General features: G+C 44.3%; 3 protein-coding genes across 8 annotated transcripts in view; 1 reads left to right on the top strand and 2 right to left on the bottom strand.

Annotated features, from left to right (window-relative positions):
• Positions 1 to 62: 62 nt before the first annotated feature.
• On the bottom strand, positions 63 to 19,939 carry LOC132906730 (uncharacterized). Of its 6 annotated transcripts, XM_060959185.1 has the most exons (3): positions 10,916 to 11,042; positions 5,340 to 5,695; positions 63 to 5,279 (listed from the first exon to the last, which is right to left on the bottom strand). In XM_060959185.1, the coding sequence occupies exons 1-3, from the start codon at positions 10,977 to 10,979 to the stop codon at positions 4,335 to 4,337; spliced, it is 1,365 nt and encodes a 454-aa protein (XP_060815168.1). In that variant the 5' UTR covers positions 10,980 to 11,042; the 3' UTR covers positions 63 to 4,334. The 6 variants fall into 6 exon arrangements, with proteins under 6 accessions (XP_060815168.1, XP_060815169.1, XP_060815170.1 ...); XM_060959186.1 differs by lacking the exon at positions 10,916 to 11,042 and adding an exon at positions 19,093 to 19,939 and having other exon boundaries at positions 63 to 5,695; XM_060959187.1 differs by lacking the exon at positions 10,916 to 11,042 and adding an exon at positions 16,711 to 16,764 and having other exon boundaries at positions 63 to 5,695.
• The window catches only part of LOC132906722 (one cut domain family member 2-like), a 262,308-nt gene continuing 241,707 nt past the window's right edge, over positions 63 to 20,663 (bottom strand). The window contains exon 6 of the mRNA XM_060959162.1: positions 63 to 699. The gene's annotated coding sequence lies outside the window, so the exon portion shown is untranslated. The remainder of the gene's footprint in view (positions 700 to 20,663) is intronic.
• LOC132906741 (caveolin-3-like) overlaps positions 8,649 to 20,663 on the top strand; it is a 165,073-nt gene continuing 153,058 nt past the window's right edge. The window contains exon 1 of the mRNA XM_060959209.1: positions 8,649 to 8,883. The gene's annotated coding sequence lies outside the window, so the exon portion shown is untranslated. The remainder of the gene's footprint in view (positions 8,884 to 20,663) is intronic.

Consider the following 20,663-nt stretch of genomic DNA (forward strand, 5'->3'; position numbering starts at 1 on the left):
TGTTTCTTTGAAATCGCTATTTTAATAAGATTAGGGGCACTGAGAAAGGAAGTCGTCAGAAATATTGTCAAAAACATTGAAAATATTTATTTCGGTATTCATATACAAGTACACTACACGCTGTGGATATGTCACTTAGATCTAAATACTTATATCTCCGTACAGCCGGAGAAAGAAGGATCAAAATTCGACTTGGAATCATGTTTAATCGTAGACAACGGCCAACCGAGTCTCTAAGTCGCTTTACCATACTGTAAACTGCATAGGAACTGTATTCGAAACGTCCTCAAAGAAGCTATTTCAAGAGTGCAAATATATAAGGGGAGACACGATGGTTCAGAAATGTTGTGAGTTAGAAGTTCCTTCTCCGGCCGATGTTCGTTAACGCCTTCGATATTTGCGCCGTAGTTTCATCGGCACGAGTAGCGTGCTTTTTGGCAAAAGAAGAAAAGAAAGGAAGAAAGGTGCAATTATGTACAAATATCGATTCGTGGTCGCTGTGTTCAAAGGTAATGTTTTCTCGTGGGCAAGTAATCATGAGATAAAAGATTATTTGGAATTTGCGAGTAAAAACTTTGCGACGATCACCACATACGTACGGTTTGTGTGGCATTCTCTCTGTGACCACTAACGTGATCACGAATTAACACAATCGTTATTTACAAAGTACACGGATACCTGATTTTTTCCAAACACCGACTTCTTTCACTCTCTTTCACTCATTCACTCTCTCTCTCTCTCTCTCTCTCTCTCTGAATAAACGTGCTTTTAACCTCGAGCTGTTAAAAAATCTACAATTTTAATGTGGACTGCGGGATAGAAGATACAGCTTCGTTATTATAGGCACTCGTGGTATGTTACATTAAATCAATTGCGAAACGATGCACATCGTGTGCGACTATCGAGTCGTTGGGTCTGAGTGTTCTACATTTATCTCGATAACGAATTAAGAAAAAAGAGAAAAGAAAAGAAAGAAATTATATTTACATTGATACGTTATAAATGAGCACATTTTTTCGACAATTGATGAAAGAAATATTAAATATTACACAACTCGTCTCACTACTCGACTCCCTTTTACTCTGAGCAAAACTGTGAAACGTTTGAGCGGCGGCAGCAAAAAGGAAAAACTAATTCATCGAGTATCGTTGTCGGCGATCGTTCGCAGAAAATTATCAACAATAATAATACAAACATGTCGTATAAAATATAGAAAATTCACGCGAGGAAGATAAAAAATACAAACGAGTGAAAATAGAGAAAATAGGGTAAAGGGGAGCATAGAAGCATGAGGAAGAATACAGATGCGAGATCCTTCCGCGAATTACGCCGATTACGATTAATACAGTCTTGTGATGTGTCTTAGAAAACCTTAAGAAACACGCATATGCCGCAGACCTATAACACGTTCGATCTGCTCAGAGATGTGTTCAAATATGATCGAGCTATCGTAATTTTGAGCCTCCAGTCCGTGATAATTTCTCCGACATCATAAACGTCACAGAAAGTAGCGCGATCGCCGCAACCGAATAGTAAATAAGTAACACGCTGTATTGTTCATTCACCTAAAAATTTGGAGCAATAATTTTTGTTTTCCATTATATAGACGAAACCACGTAAAAATAGTATTTTTGACAGAGAAATACCAGAAATTATGTATCATGTTCTTAATTTATATTCTTTATATTCTTAACGCTACATTTATCTTCCACTGGTTGAAATACTAATTTTTCACGTGGCTTCGTATAAGCAGACGATTCATGTTAAGTAAAGGTATATTTTTTCTAACAATGTAGTAGCTTCGGATTAACGTTTCGTGGCTTATCATACTGACGTACAGCGGGAGGCGTCAACGAACGAGTAGATCGAACGATTCGAGAATAATCTTCCTCTCTTTACCTTTAATAAATAGTAACATAAACATTGGGACAACGTATCGGTTGCCATCGTTGAGGCACTCTATCGCTTTGATTTTCATCGTCGTTCGAATCGTAACAATGAACGGTGCGTTCGATCGACGCTTCCGGCGTTCGCCAGAAATTTCGAAAAGAAAAATTCCTCCGATTAGCGCGCGTTCTCTACAGTTTCCTCTTCTTTCCGGCGGACACGATTTCTTCGGTGCGGTAATAGATCAAATAAAGAATCGTGTTACGCTCTTTCTTTATGTACAACACCAAAGCGTTGCGCGCATACATATAGATGCACGCGTACAGACACACACAGAGACCATTCGTCTTATACTCTCACGATATCGAAAAATACGTTAATTTGAAGAAAAAAAATATATGTATATATCATATGTATATGTATATATGTATATTCCTTGCATATGTGCACTATGTATACATTACGTAACACCTATAGGCTCGCTTAATACTTTGAATACCGCGTGATTCCCGGTACACGATAAATCCTGCGATCCATCGTTCCTTCGATCAGGGGAAAAATAGAAAAAAAAAAAAAAAAAAGAAAAAAATGATAAGGAAAAAAAACTCGTAAAACAACCAGTTGGCGTCTTGTTTTCTGCTCGACTTTCGCTTCTCGTGCAAATTGCTTTTAACGATTGCACGAAGCACCAGCGAATAGAAAACAAATCTGGAACGTACACACGCACTCCTGCTCGTTTATACGTACATATATACATATGTGGTCACGTTAATCGCTAATAACGAATGTATATTTAAAAAAAAAAAAAAAAAAAAAAAAAAAAGAAGAGGAAGAAGAAAGAAGAAGAAGATGAAGACAGGAGATGATTTTAGACAAGATGCGAAAAAAACGTTGATGAGGTAGCGCGATCGATAAAAGGATGAAGGTTCTCTGCTATGTACTGGAAAAGCGATCGATGTTTTCGAGGCGCAATTGACTTGCACGGGATGGGAATTGGCGTTATTTGCGGATCGACTTGCAAGGTTGAATTTCAAGGAGAAGACAACGTTTAAGCAACGTGTTGATGCGAGATTTGAACGAGGACGACAGAAGAATCGTCAGACAGACAAATAAACCTGGAATCGAAGCCACACGTTCGAACACCAATAAACACTTTGCTTTCCTCCTAGAAATTTGCCACGGATTCGGGCCAATGTTGCGCCGCGCAAACATGGGTCGACGCGAACACGATGAACGGTTTTTGGGAAAGAGAATAGATCGTGAATCGATAATACAAGGATGTTATTGCTTTGCTCGATAACGATGCAGGGGAGTGGAGGCTTAAATCGTTAAGGATAACTGGCGGTAGTGAGATAGCCGGTTGCGCGACCAATTTATTAATCGGGAAATAAATTCGTATTTTTCACAGGAAGAAATTCGATTCTCGTCAATCGGAAGATTTTCAAAGTCGTTTGCTAATAATTTTACATTTTATCACGAGATACGTATATATAACATAATAGGAATTTTCATTCAGCAAGAATAAATACAAACGAATCTGAAGGTCTTCGTATTAACGAGATCGTTCCTCTACCGTCAAGGATATGATACGAATCGAATATCGAGTCTCCAAGTTATTCGAATCGTTGCTCGAGTTTAGCGCACAGTAGCAAATAAAACGGTCGGCTCGATTAGCCGTTGCACTTTTCGAATCAGCAAATGAACTTGCTAATGACAACAATGATAATAATAATTAAACGAAAGTATTCTAAGAAAGTCTTACAATATAAATTACTTATAGTCTAGGATGTCGCATCTTTCTTATCATCTAACTCATCGTTACGATACCGCGGGACATTGGAGGGAGTCCCATTTTGGCAAACGGGGCAACTCGAAAGCAGAAAAGCGCACCCGACAGTTGATTCGACCGATCCTCGCATTCCACCGATTAAAATCGAATAATTTTCCACTCCTGAATAAAACAGCTATACCGTTCTTTTTATACGCTTCGTCTAGTCGATCTGTAATCGTTATCTGATTGATAAAGAACGCCATGCGATTTGTTTCACGCGATATTGGTCGATACCGACGTACATGCTAATGCAAAAGCCGGTAGTGATTGTTCTAAGAATGTACGTCTCTCTCCATTCCTTATCAGCCTCCTCTGTCGTTCTTTACTCGTTCTTCGATTTACGACGAAATAACGAGATCAAGCGACGATCGTCTGATCGCTATTTCTTTCTACCAACTAACGACAATCGCTACACTCGTTGGAACGTTCGTGCGCGTGTAATCAGCGATCGAGTAGTACTTTCTATTTCTTGTCTCCATTGTGTTCGATGCGATATGAGGAATTTCCGTCGTGTTGATCACCGTCGCACTTAACCTGGTACAGTTCGAGGAGCAACGCGTTGGACAGTTGGCTCGCTCGCTGCAAAAAAGCCACCAAGAGGATACGACGATCTCTTTCACGGTCCATTGACTGTGGCGTTTGCGGGTAACGCGTGTCCCGTGACCAGACTGCTCTCCGTCGGCTTGCCGATGCGGAGTATCGACTGAAGGGAGGCAACTTCGGAGGCGAGACGGTCCAGCCTCGATTTCACTTCCCTTTCGCTCTCAGGAACGGTAGACACGCTGGGGCCGGTCCATTCGGCGCCCAAGGAAATGCCCGAGTCACGCTCGTCGCTGGAACCTTCGTTGTCCCATGGTGGCGATGCTCTGGGTCCTGGTTCTTGTTTGATACCCTGAAGCGCGAGTAACGCGCTGGCCGCGTCTTTGTCGCCTATACGCGATTTGTGCCTCAGCTTGTGAGGTAGACTGTTGTTAGCCGCTGGATTCTGCGAGCTGACCACCAATTGTGGACCTTCGTCTCCGCTGCCGGATGATAATTCAAACGGCGATTGAGCGCGTCGACCACGAGATAAGTTTAGAGCGCTGGTCGTGTCGAGGTGCATCGCCGGATGAGGATAAGGATATTGAAAACTTTCCGTCTCAGGGTACGAGGTCGTTTCGGGAACGTACAGCTGCGCAGGTGACCTGGGCGATCGTGCACCACTGACCGGTTGATGGATCACCGAAGTATGCACAGGACTTGGTGTTCTTGCGTAGAGGAGAGCCGCCGAGGCTGGCAATTTCGCCCTTTTGACGATGGGCGGGTCAGCGGGTAGAGCCGCGAGCACGTGTTCCGTGCTGATCACAGACTCACCGCATATACCGAACTTATCCCTGATCGCCTCGAGTTGCGCCTTCAGGATGTGGTTTTCCTTGCTCAGCTCCATGACTCGTTGCTCGAGTACCATGTCGTTGAAACGCCTTTTCTCTCGGGACCGTTTGGCTGCCTCGTTGTTGCGTCTCCTGCGGTCCCAGTAGCTGTCGTCCTTCTTGTTGTCCGGAATGAACTCCCGTTGCTTGCGCTGGGAAAATAGCTCTTTTCTGATGTCGAAGTTCGGAGGGAAATTTTCTGGGTGTGTCACCTGTTGGGCGTCGTGGTGGTGGTGCGGCGGCTGCTGCTGCTGCGTCTGTTGCTGCTGCGGCTGATGATGGTGATGATGTTGCGGAGGTTGCTGCTGCGGCGGCGGCGGCTGGTGCTGCGGTTGATGCTGGTGTTGCTGTTGCTGTTGCAGAGTCAATGGAGCACCGTGATGTGCCGGATGCGTCAACGGAGGCAACGGTCCATGGGCATCGTGTCCACCATGAACACCGTGACCGGCGTGCGCCATTGTGTGGGTGGCCGGCATATTGCTGTTCAAACACGCGGTCTCACCATTGATAGGCGATCCACTCTGGCGGGCGACAATTTCTGCCACCATAATTTGTCTTCTTAGTACATCTGCGAAGGAAAAACAAATTGCAAATTAGATAAGACAGGTCGGGATAGAGACGATGCGTTTGCAACAATATGAATACAGTTTGGCGTCGAACGCGTGCGAACTAATCTGGCAGAATTAATAAGATCGTATATTACGTCGGTGGTTAAAGTGTCAGATAGCAAGGAGAACGATTTCCGAGTCAACACACGGGACGAGTTTATTAACGGCGGTGATGTAGCGCTGCGTGCCAAACGATCGCGATGACGAAAAGCGCAGCTTAGTGACAAGGCAACCTAGTCACGTAAGATACAAATAGATCAGAATGCGAGTATATTTACATTTAACAATTGTTTGTTTGTTGTGATTCAGCGTTTCTCGTATTCCACTTTCGTCACTCGTAAATACTAGAAAAATAGTAAATACGTTGTAACAGTGTTATTCGAACGCCATGTTCGCCTCTTTCGGACGCAAGGTCCTTTCAGCTTCTCAGTGAAACGTTTATTAATCCAAAGTGACGCAAATCCGTGGTGTAGCGAACGCATTTGCGATCCTAGCCACGTACGAAATGTAGTCCTTGTGCGATACTGTCACGCAACAGTCGAGTGACGGACATTACGAAAGAAGGTCGCGCGATACGGAATCAGGAAGAAGAAAAACAATGTCGAGAGATTTCTACAGATAGCTGACCTCCTATGCCGTCACTTTTTGTCGCGATCGTTGATTACACACGGTGTTTCAGATTACGATCCATACCGATCGTACACGGCCTGCCTTTCCGGATTCGTATCGCAGAGACTTCAATTCGATCGACCGCGATTCGCCATGTCACTCAATGTGATCATTCCTTTCCCGTGACATAGCGCGTAATAATTGTAACAGACTGTATGTTAGAATTCTAATCAAACTGCTGGTTAATTCAATGACGCACACTTATGAAGAATCGATCGTCATATTTGAAACAACTCGAAACAACGTTTCGATGAAAAATCCAATTTCTTGGAACGATTGTTCATTCATCTAGCTAATCACCTGCATCACGCGCCTAGGGAACGAACGTAACTTATCCTTATTTAGGCTAATTAGTACAGCGAACAATTTGAATAAAGCATAATTAACTCTAAACTTTACTGTAATATCGTACTGTTGACAAAGTTAACCTAATACAAAGCAAATGTGTTATACATATGTATACTGCAGCCCGTTACAGTATTTCTCATCTACGAAAGCAAATACTAGAGAAAAATTCCGGAGGTGAGAGAACGGTTGCCAAGTAGCATAGTCACGCGCCGTTAAGTGTACGTTTAAGGTGCATACTCTGTATACATCAAGAAAGCATTTGTATTCCGTGAGCGTGCATCGAAGATCATTGCCTTAACGCCGTGTTTGTACGGTGAGCGCGTTAAATCGTTTGTATAGCGATTCCCGATGCCAGCAGCGTGCAGCAGATACACCGCGTATTTTGGGCCCTCGAGGACGATCGTTTTGTTGAGTAGGCGTGGGTGTGGCGACAGGAGATCATGCTCAACAACAGGGAGAGTATCTCCTCTCGTAAACTTCCGTGACCGTTATACGAGAGAGTACGGAGCGGACAAAGGTGAAGAATTCCGAGAGATCGAGGGACGTGCACGTACTGCCAACAATACCGGTCCGGGCAACGCCGAGCACAAGTCGCAAAATAGCCTTGGGTAAGGTCGGGCTATTCCCCAAGGTCGAAGATGTCAACGAACCCGCCACCGTTGCCAGTCGACCAATAGAAATTTGTCGCCCCTTTCTCGAAATTAGTTTTCAACTATCAAAACGAAACGATCGCGTTTGTCGGTGCATAGTGATTCGATCTTAGTCAAACGATTTGTTATTTCGAGCACGTAATGTGGAATCGGTATTTGTGTTTTGATTTTATTCATACATTTTATTTCCTATTTTCATGGTGCGTTTGAATTTTCTAGGCTCGAAAGAAATTCGAATGTAATTTATCTTTAATCGTTTCTAAGATATGGTATGTAGGAAAATATTTGACGCGACGATACGCGAGACCCCTTCGGTCGCGCCATTGTCGCGACGAATGGCGAAGTTCGCGCAATGTTTACGATATTAGAACGCTCGAGATGTAACGATGACATACGCTTGAGCTTCGCCCCGGGCATGCGGCACAATTATGTAAGTGCTTGTGCGATCATTTCCGCAAATCGGTCATCATGTGCTCGAGTATTACGCGACCGATTCTCATAACGTGTTAATTGGACGCGATATAAATGTCGGAAAACGATAACATTTGATTTAATAACTTGGTGTAATCTATCGGGAGGAAAATAAAACTGTCTTCCGTGATAATGCATGACCTACGAACAGCGATCGAGTCTATTCAATTATCGAACTTTTATAGCCACCTATTTATACAATGACCTACATACAACTCGGAGCAATTAAAAATAATTTGTTTTTGGGATGATCGAAAATTATTTTCGTGTCGTGTCTATCGTTGGAAAACGTGTGAGCATTAATCCGAGTGATAGTTATGTAAGGAAGCACGTGTGGCTGTGCGATACTTGCCACGTGCCATCGGCCGTTTACGGGTTGCATCGTGGAAATACTTATTTACCCAACCTTCGGTATTTATACTACGAAAACGATGTTTGGCTTTTACAACTACGTAAATATGCGCTTTCGTGCTTTAGTTAAACGGAAATACGTCTCCTTCCTTGAACGATTATGCCTTACGAGAACACGCATCAATGTCATTTCATGAGATACTAACGTTACATTTTATTTCCTATACGAATTACGTTTCGAATATTTACATTCGAATATAAGTTTAAATATTTGTATTTGGAATTAACGAATTAGTTTATTTTCAAAAGAAACAAACGGTTTGAAATCTCCCGCTCAGAGCGTTCCATGTAACGCGCAGCTACCGCAGCGCACGTATCTTTCGATAATCGAAATTTCAAGATCGGGATACGCGGGGAAATTTCGATAATCGAAGACGCGTCGTTTCTAACAGCGAGCGTACCATAGTGACTCTCCGATAAAAAGATTCGAAGAAAGATATTCTGTGCTCGAATAATTGTTCGAGACGTTTATATTTCGTGTACGGGAAACGCCTCGAGTGAAATTTTGTTTATGGTGTGTGTGTTTATTGTGTGGAGAAGGAATAAACCAGCGTACACTTCCTCTGGCACTGTCTTCTGTCAAGCATGACTATAAATAGGTAGGTATCATCGTGCTTTTTTTCAATTATTCACGTTTCTACCGTTTTTCATGCTTCTTTACAATTTCCATCCACCTATCAACTAGAAGAATTACTTTCCCTTATACTTCATGTCTTAACACGTAATATGATTATTAAAAGCGCCATAGCTCTCGCGAAACAATTTAAGGAAAACGGGAGATCTCTTTAGCCATTTTCTAAAGATGCTAGGATCATTGTATAGGTATAGACATATTTATTCTCTCGCCTAATTAATTTTTTAAGGGGCTTTTATTAATACTTCGTATTGGTTTAACCCTAATGGGAAACAGAATACGCGTCTCGAGTAGATTAGGGTATCGAACTCGTGATGCAACGGGAGGAAACGAGATGGCACGTTCGTGCGCTTAGAAAAGAGTAAGAAGAACCGAAACGGTAAGCTTGTGAATTAACCGTTGAAGCACGCGGCAGAGAGTTACGTAAGGATCTCGTTGCATCGTGTACGCGTGCGTTTCCTCTATCCACGTGCTATACGCGCTTGTTAGAAGTGAATGTCAGCCGCTTATATCGTGGAAGCCCCTCGCTATCCCGGTAAATATGTCAACGTATACGTGGATCTCTTCTAATCATGTACTTCTGGTCGAGAAACGTGCCTCCATGACCTCGCACAGACGCAATTTTACGATCTGTCATGCGTCCTTCCATCTATCGATTATGTATCTTCTGCCTTAAGTTAGCTCCGTGCAGACTGCGTCACGGTTAGTCAGAGACTGCACCACTCGACGCTTCTGGGAAACAGACGACCAATATCGACGTTTCATCATGCAGGAAATTACAATTTTTGCGTTACCATCTGTGCACGATCTTTTATCGTTGCTCGCTAGAAGGCAGTGACAAGGATTTAAAAGGAAGACGCGTAGAGACCTCGATACGCTATAGTGGTCGCGTATAAGTCGGTCGTCTATGGTTCGCGCGTATCACGTTACATTTTCACATCGGCAACTTTGTAGTTCAACTTCGTTCCACTTAAACCTGTCGTTCTCAGAATTCTTATTTATGCCTATGTAATGATTTTCTTATTATTGTCGGAGTTCTTGTTACCGAATGCTCCTCCGCAGTATAATTCCCTGAATGTGAATATTTTCCAAAAACTCAATTTTCTCGTTAATTCATAACAGGACATACGTGCTGTGATATGATATTATTTCCCACTGTAATAAGCAGATATTATTCGTAGAAACAAGGAACAGGAAATGATTCCCGAAAAATTAGTAATCGTTTATTCGACTACAGATTAGATAATTAGACTTCAGTAGAGAATATGTATTCCTGTAGGAACCTTGACGACCGACTCTTCAGTAAGGGGATTCAAAACGATAGGGTATCGAGTTGGATAAATGTGCATTTAATTTTCGTTGCAACGCCAAGAGGTGTATAACCGAGACACGAAGCCCGCTCGAAATTGAGCAATCACCTGGAATTTCACTCGTGAAGTTACGTATACGCGAGCTCGCGTGACTCACATCGTCGCAGCTAGTTCTATCGATTCGACGATTTTTGTTAGAATAGAAAACATCGCCCACATAAAATTTCTGTCGTGACGAAATGCACGTAGACGCGGTGCACGCCAACTTAAGCGTTCTTCCTACCGATATACACACAATTTCTTGAAGCGATTACAAATAGCTTCCATTGAATCACCGAATTTTCCGTCTACGTAACACGAGTCCACGGAACGCGTTATTTCGGTGTCTGGAAACCGACTTCACGTGCACTTCCGTCTCGTGTATCTTTTTAATTTCGCTCAATTCCGCCGCATGACCGACCGACTATGTTCCGTAACGAAAGTCTCACCGTATAAAGCGGAATTTACAGCGCTTCGCATGAAAGCAGCATCGATCCGCCGTGTTCCTCAAAGTGAAACACTGTAAATTGGCCTTAACTTAACATAGGTACTTAATTTTGATTCATTACAGGCGAGGAAGGAAATTTCTTCTCCGTTTGGATTAGCAGTAATCGACTATCTCTGCTTTGCCTCTGGATATATACATACTTCGAGGAACCGAATCACTCGGCACGGATATACGACACGTTCTCGGTGAGTCATATTTAGCCATTACATGTTTCTTTATGTGTATATTAGCGTGCACTAACGGGAGCCCGAGGAGCTGGCGTACGCGTGACGTGACGCGGTCCTGTGTATGGAAATACAAGCGAACGCGCACGCACGTGCGCGCACATACCAGGAACGTAGCACAGAGGGACGAGGTTGTCGCCCCTTTCTCGTGAAACTGGAAAATTTATCGGGAGTAACGAACACGCGCGGCACGCTGCCCGCCCTAAAACTTTACGGCCCCTCGTAAACGCTGGCGAACGATTCGTTAGTGCTAGAGCTAGAGGATAATAGAGGGGGAGAGACTTGTGTTCGGAACGTGAAATTATTGAACGGCCCTAGAACCGCGATTGGGATAATTTTGCAACGTTAACGATCGCGAGAACACAATTTCCCTCGAACGAACGATAAAAATGGGAAAAGTCGCGCGCTTTGCTGGGCACACGGTAATTATAAACGCGAGAACGCGAACGTAGCGAAACTCGTACATATTCGGTTGCGCAAACGTCGTATAACGCTATGGCCGTATCGATGAACGGTAGGATTGTGTGGGTAGCTTTCGTTCTATGTTCGGGGTCAATATTTCTCCATGGAGATAATAATAGCGAACCCTTGGCGCGCGTTACGCACACACGAAATAATTACGTAGTATTGGGCAAGCGTTGGAATTGATCCGACCGGCGTGAGTCGCGTTAAACGCTATTGCCCCTTCCCGCAGCCCACGTTTCCCGGTAATCACGTTTCCTCAGAACAGTAGTAACATTTCCGTGACGCTCCAGAACGACAAAATTGTTCCGTTATAGACAACGTGGACGTGTCTTTCGCATGTATCAAATGTCTTAATAGTCTATCGTATACCCACGAACGTATAGCCACGAACATGCGATACGACTCGAACTATGGTAACCAAAAAATTCGCGAGTCTATTCGAGCGATGCACAATCCAGGCGACGCAGCGCAACTAACGAACCACGCGACATGAGCGATGCACACGTGTTGCGCGTGTTGCGCGAATCACGTTTCACCTTCTGCTTAAAAGCATTAAGTGAACACGCGTGAATCACTCGTCTGCTGCACAGCAAAAATTATACGCTGAATTCACGGCTCGATTCTTGAATTATGAATCGTAATTGGATCGATCTGCGTATGTCACGTGCATCGATCGACTCGTATCGGTCTGTTGCGCGATGTGACACTAGCCCAGTAACTAGTGACGCAATTTAAACAAACACGCTACATGGACAAGTATACATATACGTACAGACAAACACTGATGCATGTACGACACGTATGCGCGGGTTTTTACGAGGAAATGTTACGAACGGGGCAAAGGGTTTCCGTTATGAATTCGATTCGATCTCAAAAGTAATTCGACTCGATGGAAAATTCATAAATATTGTACAACGCGCGCTGTTTGCCGCAACGCTATTAATAACGCGCAATGACTTGGTCAACCGGCTGCGGTTGCGATGAATGATCTTGCGACGCAGTTGTATAATTTCCTGTTTATCTTTTTCTTGATTTGCAGGTATTTTATTTTTGATCGATGAACATAAAATGGATATATAAGACAGCGTGAAGTGTTTTACTAGCCATCGAGGATTATCGAGTCCCATACGTGGTACTATTCGACCGCTGCGTTGATAACGCTATAAATAGAGAGGAATAGAGAGCTTGGTTGGGAAGATAATATCGTTAAATGTTTTATCAATTAGTTGTTTGCATTCTTCTACGAGGATTTATCTGGCCTATCTTCTGGTCACAGCGGAGAAGCCGGTTACTCGGCAATCACGAGTATCTGACTAATTCTTCCGAAGCGGAGGGAAGATTATGCGTGTCGGAGACACGGGTTTCGCCGTCACGCGTATATACACGTGTAGAATCGTCACATTCGTTGCGCAATGGTGCCAAGCGGCGCACGTGGCCGTCGAACATCAGTTTCGTTTTCGACCAAATATAAGCCGTTGATGGCTTTCTTCTTCGCATACGAGAAAATTCGATTCCACTCTCCTCGATGGAAATATTTCTGGCCATTCTTCCAGTTTCTTATTGTTTTCCCCGGATATACGTATTCATCGAGTTCGTCGTTTTTCTGCCGTTTCGTTGGTTGCGTAGCGCGGAAATTTTCTTCTCGTTGACAGAAGAAAACATAAGAGGAAGCAACTGATCCAATTAAATCACGTCTAAATGGCGCTAGTATACTCGGTTTCGTTAATAATCTCGTATATACAGTCAAATTGTAAATTGCGAATGACGAGGGACGAATCCGTTGACCCGATGCCAACTAGCTATGCTATTTGTTTTTCTTCTGACACCAGCTTTTCAGGGAACGCGGCGTACGACTGCAATGAACGGACATGAACGATCGTCCTGGCTCTTCGTAGAAATTTATTCGTGCGATATTTCACGAACCTATCGTACGGCGGATCTAACGCGAAAATATGATTCGACATTGATCCGTCATCTGATCGAGCCGATGATCGATAACACAAATGTTACGATTATACGATTGTGCAAGGGAAAATTCAAACTCGAATTTACAATTCGAAAGTTTTTGTTCCTCCGAGATTTACGTAGAGATGTGCGAAACACGGTTATCGTTCTTCGAGGAACAACGAGGCACGCATTGTTCCCGCGTCCTTTTCTTCTGGTTGCTCCAAATCGTCTCGACTCGGCCACATGACGCACAGTTACGTAACGACTAACCAAAGCACGTTGTTTTCCGTACCGCAGTGGCGATGCGCGTAATGAACCGACTATAACACGCCCTCTTTACTAACCATCCTTCTCACTTTTCTTCGTTCGTAAATTCTCTATCCGTTTGGATTTTCAAGTTGCCTCGGTAGCCCGACACAACCTTGTTCCTCGCTTTTTTATCAGCGTCTTAAGGACACGACCGTTATCTGTCCCATTACCCTGAAACTGGACACGCTAGTTATCAAATTCCTCGTGTTCAACGACGTGTCGATCGCCGCGTTTCTCGTATGTCGTTCCTTCCACCGTTCCTTCTACCGAGAGGAGTCTCTCTAACGTAATGATAACGTAATAGATATAGTCGATTTACAGTTGTAGACACGTTCCGCACTATGTTATCGTTACGTAATATTTGAGCGTAGGCCTATTTCAAATCCATTCGTTCAATCGGTCTCGCTTATCGACCAAGAATCTGCTGGAATAGATAACACCGGAAGCCTTTGGACGATCATATAAAGGTGCTAGTAGGCAGAGCTAGAAGTTGCTCTCGGGATGCTTATGTCATCGATTAGCATATGCTATACGGTTGTCGTTATTCGATTGAAAATGATGGTCGAGCGATATCGTCGAAGGTTACAAGAAATTTCTTTTCGCCGGACGTTTTTAGCGGTTAAAAAAGGCCGTATAGGTTTGCGGTATTTAAATAAGAAACACAGAGGGGAACGACGATACGGAGGAGAAGAGCGAGCGTTCCAAAAATGCGGGGATAGAAACGCGCGCGGGCCTGAAATAGTTCTCGGAGTACGTCGAACTTTAAGTACAGTACATAAAGGCACGTGCACAATGCTAGCCACTCGATACGGCTCGGCTGTGCGTGTTACGATTGCGGTCAGCGCTCACGTAACAGCCGACCGTTGATACCGTTATCGGACCGACACAGGCATTTCGAACCGGTCTCCGATTTCGTTTCCCGCTTATTATGCAATTGGTCCGCGATAACGCGACCGCCAACTGAAAAACGAAAAAAAGCAACACGCGACACGCATTGGCACTCTGTTTTGCCTCTCCTTGTTCTTTCTTCTGTCTTTTGCTCCCTCGTGTTTTCATCATTGTTCACGCCCCGATACGTTACTCCGCGTATCCTGTTCGATTTTCGAGCACTTCGTTAAGTACAGTTAAACGAAACGGTTACACAAAAGTGTCTCACGCGTAACACATTTGGAGAAAAAATTACAGATGCTACGTATGTATAATTCTGTAATCTAGAGACGAACAGTAGGTTAGTATACGCAACGTGATTTTACAGAAGTCTGAGAAATTATACGATAATTAGATAAACGAGCAACGAACTGAAAGTTAGCGCGCAGACGTTGATCGATTCGATAAGTCAGCTCATTTATTTCTGAATAGAGTTTGCTTCGAATTTATTAAATAATCATGCAGCGGAAATCGGGCTTCCTTATTCGTGAAATTATATTCACTAGATGAAATCATCCAATTGTCTTATTATTTCCTAGACGTTCTGTATGTACAATCCATGTAACGCGTATTATTTCACTGTTGATTCTACTTTACTTTTGACGATACGCTTAATCTTGAATCTCCCCATTGCGGCTATTTTCGTCAATGATAATTCCATGGCCCTTTTCAGGCACGCACGACGATAATTTTCTTCGTTATCAGGACTTACAAACAATAGGGAAATCAGTGACGTCGATAAAAACAAACGCGACGACAAAGAGACAAAGTACAAAGAGTAATTACTCCATGTCGTTGTATCGTAATTGTTTGGCTTATCTGAATTTTTGCACGTTCCACGTGAGCATCGTCGGTTGATCGCGTTTCTCGTCCGGTTACACGTGACCTGAGGTAACGTGTTGCCCGTCCGCGAATACGTTTTCCCTACCGAACGGCGCGTGCGGTTACGTAACGAACACGTGGAACGGATACCAATGACGAATAGACGACGTTCGTTAGTACACGTTCCGTGTACTAAGTTGCTTGGATCATCGACGATGTATTTTATGGATGCATCCCGATCAAACTGGACGGGAAAGCACGCGATAGGAGAGCGGCCGAGTGGGCGTTTCGACTGATAAACAATGCGAGACCGGCTTAAGAAATAACACGCGGTGTGTGATGCAACTGGCCGCGGTGCATGGTATAGAAATGCTCGCGCAATTCGCGCGCGCCGGTTCTAGCCTAGTGCGCGGCTTCTCTCTCTATCGTTGCTGTTCTCTCTACGGTTGTGCTCTGCCGCCACGTGACTCCTACACGTGCACGCCGTGTTATGCTAGACCATTCACCTTCGTTGCATAACAGAAACGCGAAAAGGTCATCGGGAACAACGGAGCCTGATATTTCCTAATATGATTGATAAATCGCGAGCTCGATCACGCCAATCGGTCAATTAGGCTCCATCACAAGCATCTCGACGATCTTGCTGTTCCTTTTTAGAAATCGGCGAACGCGTTTCCGACGATTCATAATTACGCGAAACGTATAGTATCTACGAACGTGATATAGCGAGATCGTAGGATCAGTGGCCGAAACAGGGAGCCTAAAAAAGTATACAGCGAGTTAAAGGTCTTCGGAAGATCAATTCTAAACATCGAAATAAAAACGAAAATTAATATGTAAAATCGTCCGCCGGGGCTTATTACTTTGAGTTACAAGAAATGAAATTTTGCATATCAAACGACGCCGGTCCTCGATGACTTAATTTATAACTTCTTTCTATTTTGGTGCCGTATTGTAGATTTTATGAGCGAAGCAACGAAAACGTATAAAAATAAAATTATCATTATCCGCTCGTTTAATCCGATATAAAACTCAGAAACAGTTATCACAGTGCACGTTATGAAAATTTCTTTCGAACTCAATGTGATCGATGAACGTCCGATGACGCAATGCACAATCCGCAATATCTGAGACGGCCGCTACTTAACACACGCACGAGCACAAGAGTATAGATGTAATATATCAAACTCTACACGTATCTACACCAAAGAAACCGTATCGAGAAGCAAATACATACATACTTCTTGACGATTCGTAGCCGGCTATGTATACCGTGGTACTGCGTTCGCGCACCTCTATGCACGCGAATATAATACCTCCGCGTCATGCATTTCCGCGAACGGTAGATACCGCTAATCCGGATTGATGTGACACCAAACAATCTAGATCGACCGTTTGAGATAACGAACCGTACACAATGCGAATCCGCTAAGTCCCTGCTGACTGACTTTGTCAATATCATTCGATATTTCATCATTGCGATATGCTTTGGATATTTGATGCAGCACAAAGCACAACCTTGGACGACGAATCGCGAATCCACGTATACCTATGAATGATAATTAGCCCTGGATTCCGCTCGATTGCGTCATCTTGAAACGTGATTCGCGATAAATGAATTCGAAGGATCGAAACAATAGCGGATAAATAAATTATTAATAAATAAGTTTGCCGACGATGATACGATTATTCATAACGCAAGTATGTGTAATAATGTGCAACGTACACTTTCGAGTATTTTTAACTTGTAATGGATAATCGTGCGATCGGTTGCAACAAAAGTTGCAGTTCATACGTGTTTAAACATATGTTCGCGCATTAGAACTCAGATATACTTTGTAATTTCTATTTCCGGATAATCTCTACTTATCAATACCTTCGCGATAACATTGACAATCTGCACTGTCGATATTCACCGATAACGGTGCAGCGTCTAATTTCGAATCCTTTTAGCTGTATGATCCATGGAATAACTTGCAAGATCTTCAAACGGGAAAATTTCGACGATCGAACAGGACTTTCGTTACTTTATCGTTAATCACTGTTAGTTGCCACTGCCATCCCTTGCCGCGATGTTCGTGACCGTTTTTAACCTGCTCGCGTTTGACCAAGCAGAAATCAGCCAGCTTATCTTGGTATCGTACGTACACGTGGTGCCCTTCGCTCCAAGTCCATGAAGCTCGTTGCCTTGTTGCACACACGCTTTACGCTACGACGAGGTTGAGAGTTTTGCAAATTAGGCCGTGGCCCACTTCGGCTGCGATAGAGAGAAGGTGGCGGCGCGGCGGTAGTAGCAAGAGAAGAGTAGTGGGATCGATCGAGGATGGGGGGATATACAGAGCGCAAAACACGATCGAGAATGGGGGCTGGTTGAACAGTTCCCGTTTCGAACGAGGATCCTGATCGGTCGAATGCTCTTCGAAGCGACAACGACCCCTTTGGAAATCACTAGAAATCTACAAAACTATTCTAACTTTGTTCCTTTTAACTTTCCCACATTTTCCTCGATTATTTCTCTCTTTTTTTTTTTTTTAATTTGTTCGGCTAGTAGGAATATCCATTTTTTCAATTCCACGTATTAGAGTTAGAATATTTTCACGGCGAATACGTCCCGTGGAAAATTCGTTTGGGAAACCAGCGGCAATACCGTCCGGTTGTATGTTGTATTCTCCGTGTTGAGGAGAGATAAGGATCAAAGTCCTCCTCGCTTCGTCACGAATGACGCAACGACCGCTGCCGCGTTGCTCACGCGTTGCACGAGACTTTCGTAAGCGCAGCCTTTCCTCGCTTCACTCGCCGCTCGCGTTGCCTCGTCCGTCCATCGAAACGTCCTAATCCGTCACGATGCTCGATCATAAAATAATTCCATACTGAATTTGCTTTGAAAACAAGCGTGCAATGCTTTTCTTCTATTTTCTTATTCGCGTTGAATACAACGATCAATGTTCAAGGAGCGAGCTAATGATTCAGGCGTTGATAACGCGATAAGATACGCGAAGCTGATTGGAACAAAAACAATGAGTGCACGAGTTTATTGCGCCCGCGAATTGCAGTCAGACGTTGCGTCAACCGAATTACTTTTGAAGGTCAGAGGCTCCGAGCATTCAGGGTCGTTTGGCAAATATCAGAGGCTGGAATCGATAATCGTGATTCTCGATCGATTCATCGAGCGTACGTTTTGCCGTTTTCATCGATTTGAAAAACACCCGTCTGTCACGTACTCGTCGAAAGTTCACTTTCGATATAGCAGAAATAACGAGGATTTATCATTGGTAATTATTCGGAGGGCAATTCTGTTTCTCGAAATTGGGAATCGGTTGCACTCGATCGAAGCACGTATTCGCGATAGTTATTTCCGACGGGTTTAGTACAAAGTCCTGGCGCGTGACAAGTTGCCAGCAGATAACGTTCTATTCTACAAATTATTACAAGGCCGCCTCGAGCGTAATCATAAGTATTCGTTTCCGTTTCGGGAAAAACAAGGGATTCGTGATGTCGATTTGATGTGATCGCACCTGTGTTCTCTCGAAGCATCGTTGTCGAAGGAAACGGGGAAAAGGACGCACGAACGGATAGGAAAAATCGGTGTAAAGTTTGTAACATATGTCGTTTGGAGTACTCACCAATTTTGAAAGATTCTGACGAGCACGATCGAACGACAGAAGAGCGATCCACTTTGCCTCCTCTAGATCGATGAAAACAGACGGTGCGCTGCACTCGTCGATTGGTAAACGGTCGTACGTGTAAAGTTTATCCGCGAAACACCGAGATAGTCACTGGCTGAGCGTAAAGTATCCCGTTCGTCGAACCAACGTAACGAGAATCACCGTCATAATAACGTCTGCTATCGCGGCTTGCGATCGAACCGTTTTCCCTCTTCCACGGGTAAATCCAAGCGAATCCCTCGAGAGTGGACGGTAATCGTGTCGTATATTTATATCACACAAAACGGAGATGCAGAGTACTAAAAAATACGGAGAGAACCAAAATGTGTTCGTAGCGTGTCTACGATGTGGCAAACTTCCAGTATATCGTTTAATTTCCTTCTGTTTCGCCGATGGAAAGGAGAAACGAAGGCACACGTCGAAAAACTAACGAGAGCACTGATCGTGTTTTCGCGTGAAAGCGTGAATGTACGTAGATTTCGGACAAAGGACGCGAAACCAATGGACCGATCTTGCTTAGCGATGAACACGATGAACTTGAACTGTTGGCGAGCAGGTGACAAGGAGCTACGTGTTAGTGTCAGCCCCCTTACTAATCGTCCAATTACTTGAGACGAGATAGCACAATGTGTGTTGCGCGCAGAAACACACGTCCGATCGCTACGGTGTCGGCCTGCAGACTGACTACACGCTGCGTGAGACTCGCGACTTGCGACTGCCGTCTTGGCCCCAATGTCGTCTGGCTTCGAGTTTGATGCGAGAAGGCTGACGCGGTCACGTGTGTCGGTGTGTACGTGATCGTGTCTACCGGCGTTGCGCTACGACCGTGGTAGTGACGAGGTTTTTGGTGGGGAGAAGCACAGGTCCACCCGCCGGGGGAAGTTTATGCCTGGTTTATGCTCGGTTTATGTGCACTCCCCACTACCGGCTGGTCCGCACACAGTGCCAGGCGGTTCTGCGTCAGAGTGCCGCGACCATTCCCCTCCGCGCCGTGTCGTGCTCACCCCCACTCGATGCGCTGGTAGGTGCACCGCGTCAGATCTTTTGGCCGCGTCGGCACCGAGACCACGCAGCGTTTGCCGTACGACGTACGCGCGATTAGATTGCGTCGCGCGGCGACACTGAGCGCTTCGCGAGCGATGCTCCATTCTCAACGTCGTAATACGTCTTTACTTCTTTCGATTCTCTTTTCACTTGCGCCTCTTACGAAATATTTCAGAGTTCAAAGTACATGTCCATGTAACGTAGGGTTCGATATTATAGCTTCTTTCGTTGTTCCAGTCTTGCCGTAAAAATACGATTGTTTGTTTCTATTTCGCTTGGAATAAGTTTGAAGCAGTCTTGGAACCTCGCCATGTTAGACAAGAAAAAGTTTCTTTCGATAGGATTACGAGATACGATAGACAGAGCGGATTAGAGCGTGGTTTCGACCCACGAAAAACAAAGAGCTAGACCGGGCCGGGCCGGGCCGAGTCGAGCGAGCGCCACTTGGACGAGTCTGTTGCAAGGACCCTCCACCTCTTGCTCCA

Source organism: Bombus pascuorum, chromosome 5 (genome assembly GCF_905332965.1).
Source record: "Bombus pascuorum chromosome 5, iyBomPasc1.1, whole genome shotgun sequence".
NCBI classification, from domain to species: domain Eukaryota; kingdom Metazoa; phylum Arthropoda; class Insecta; order Hymenoptera; family Apidae; genus Bombus; species Bombus pascuorum.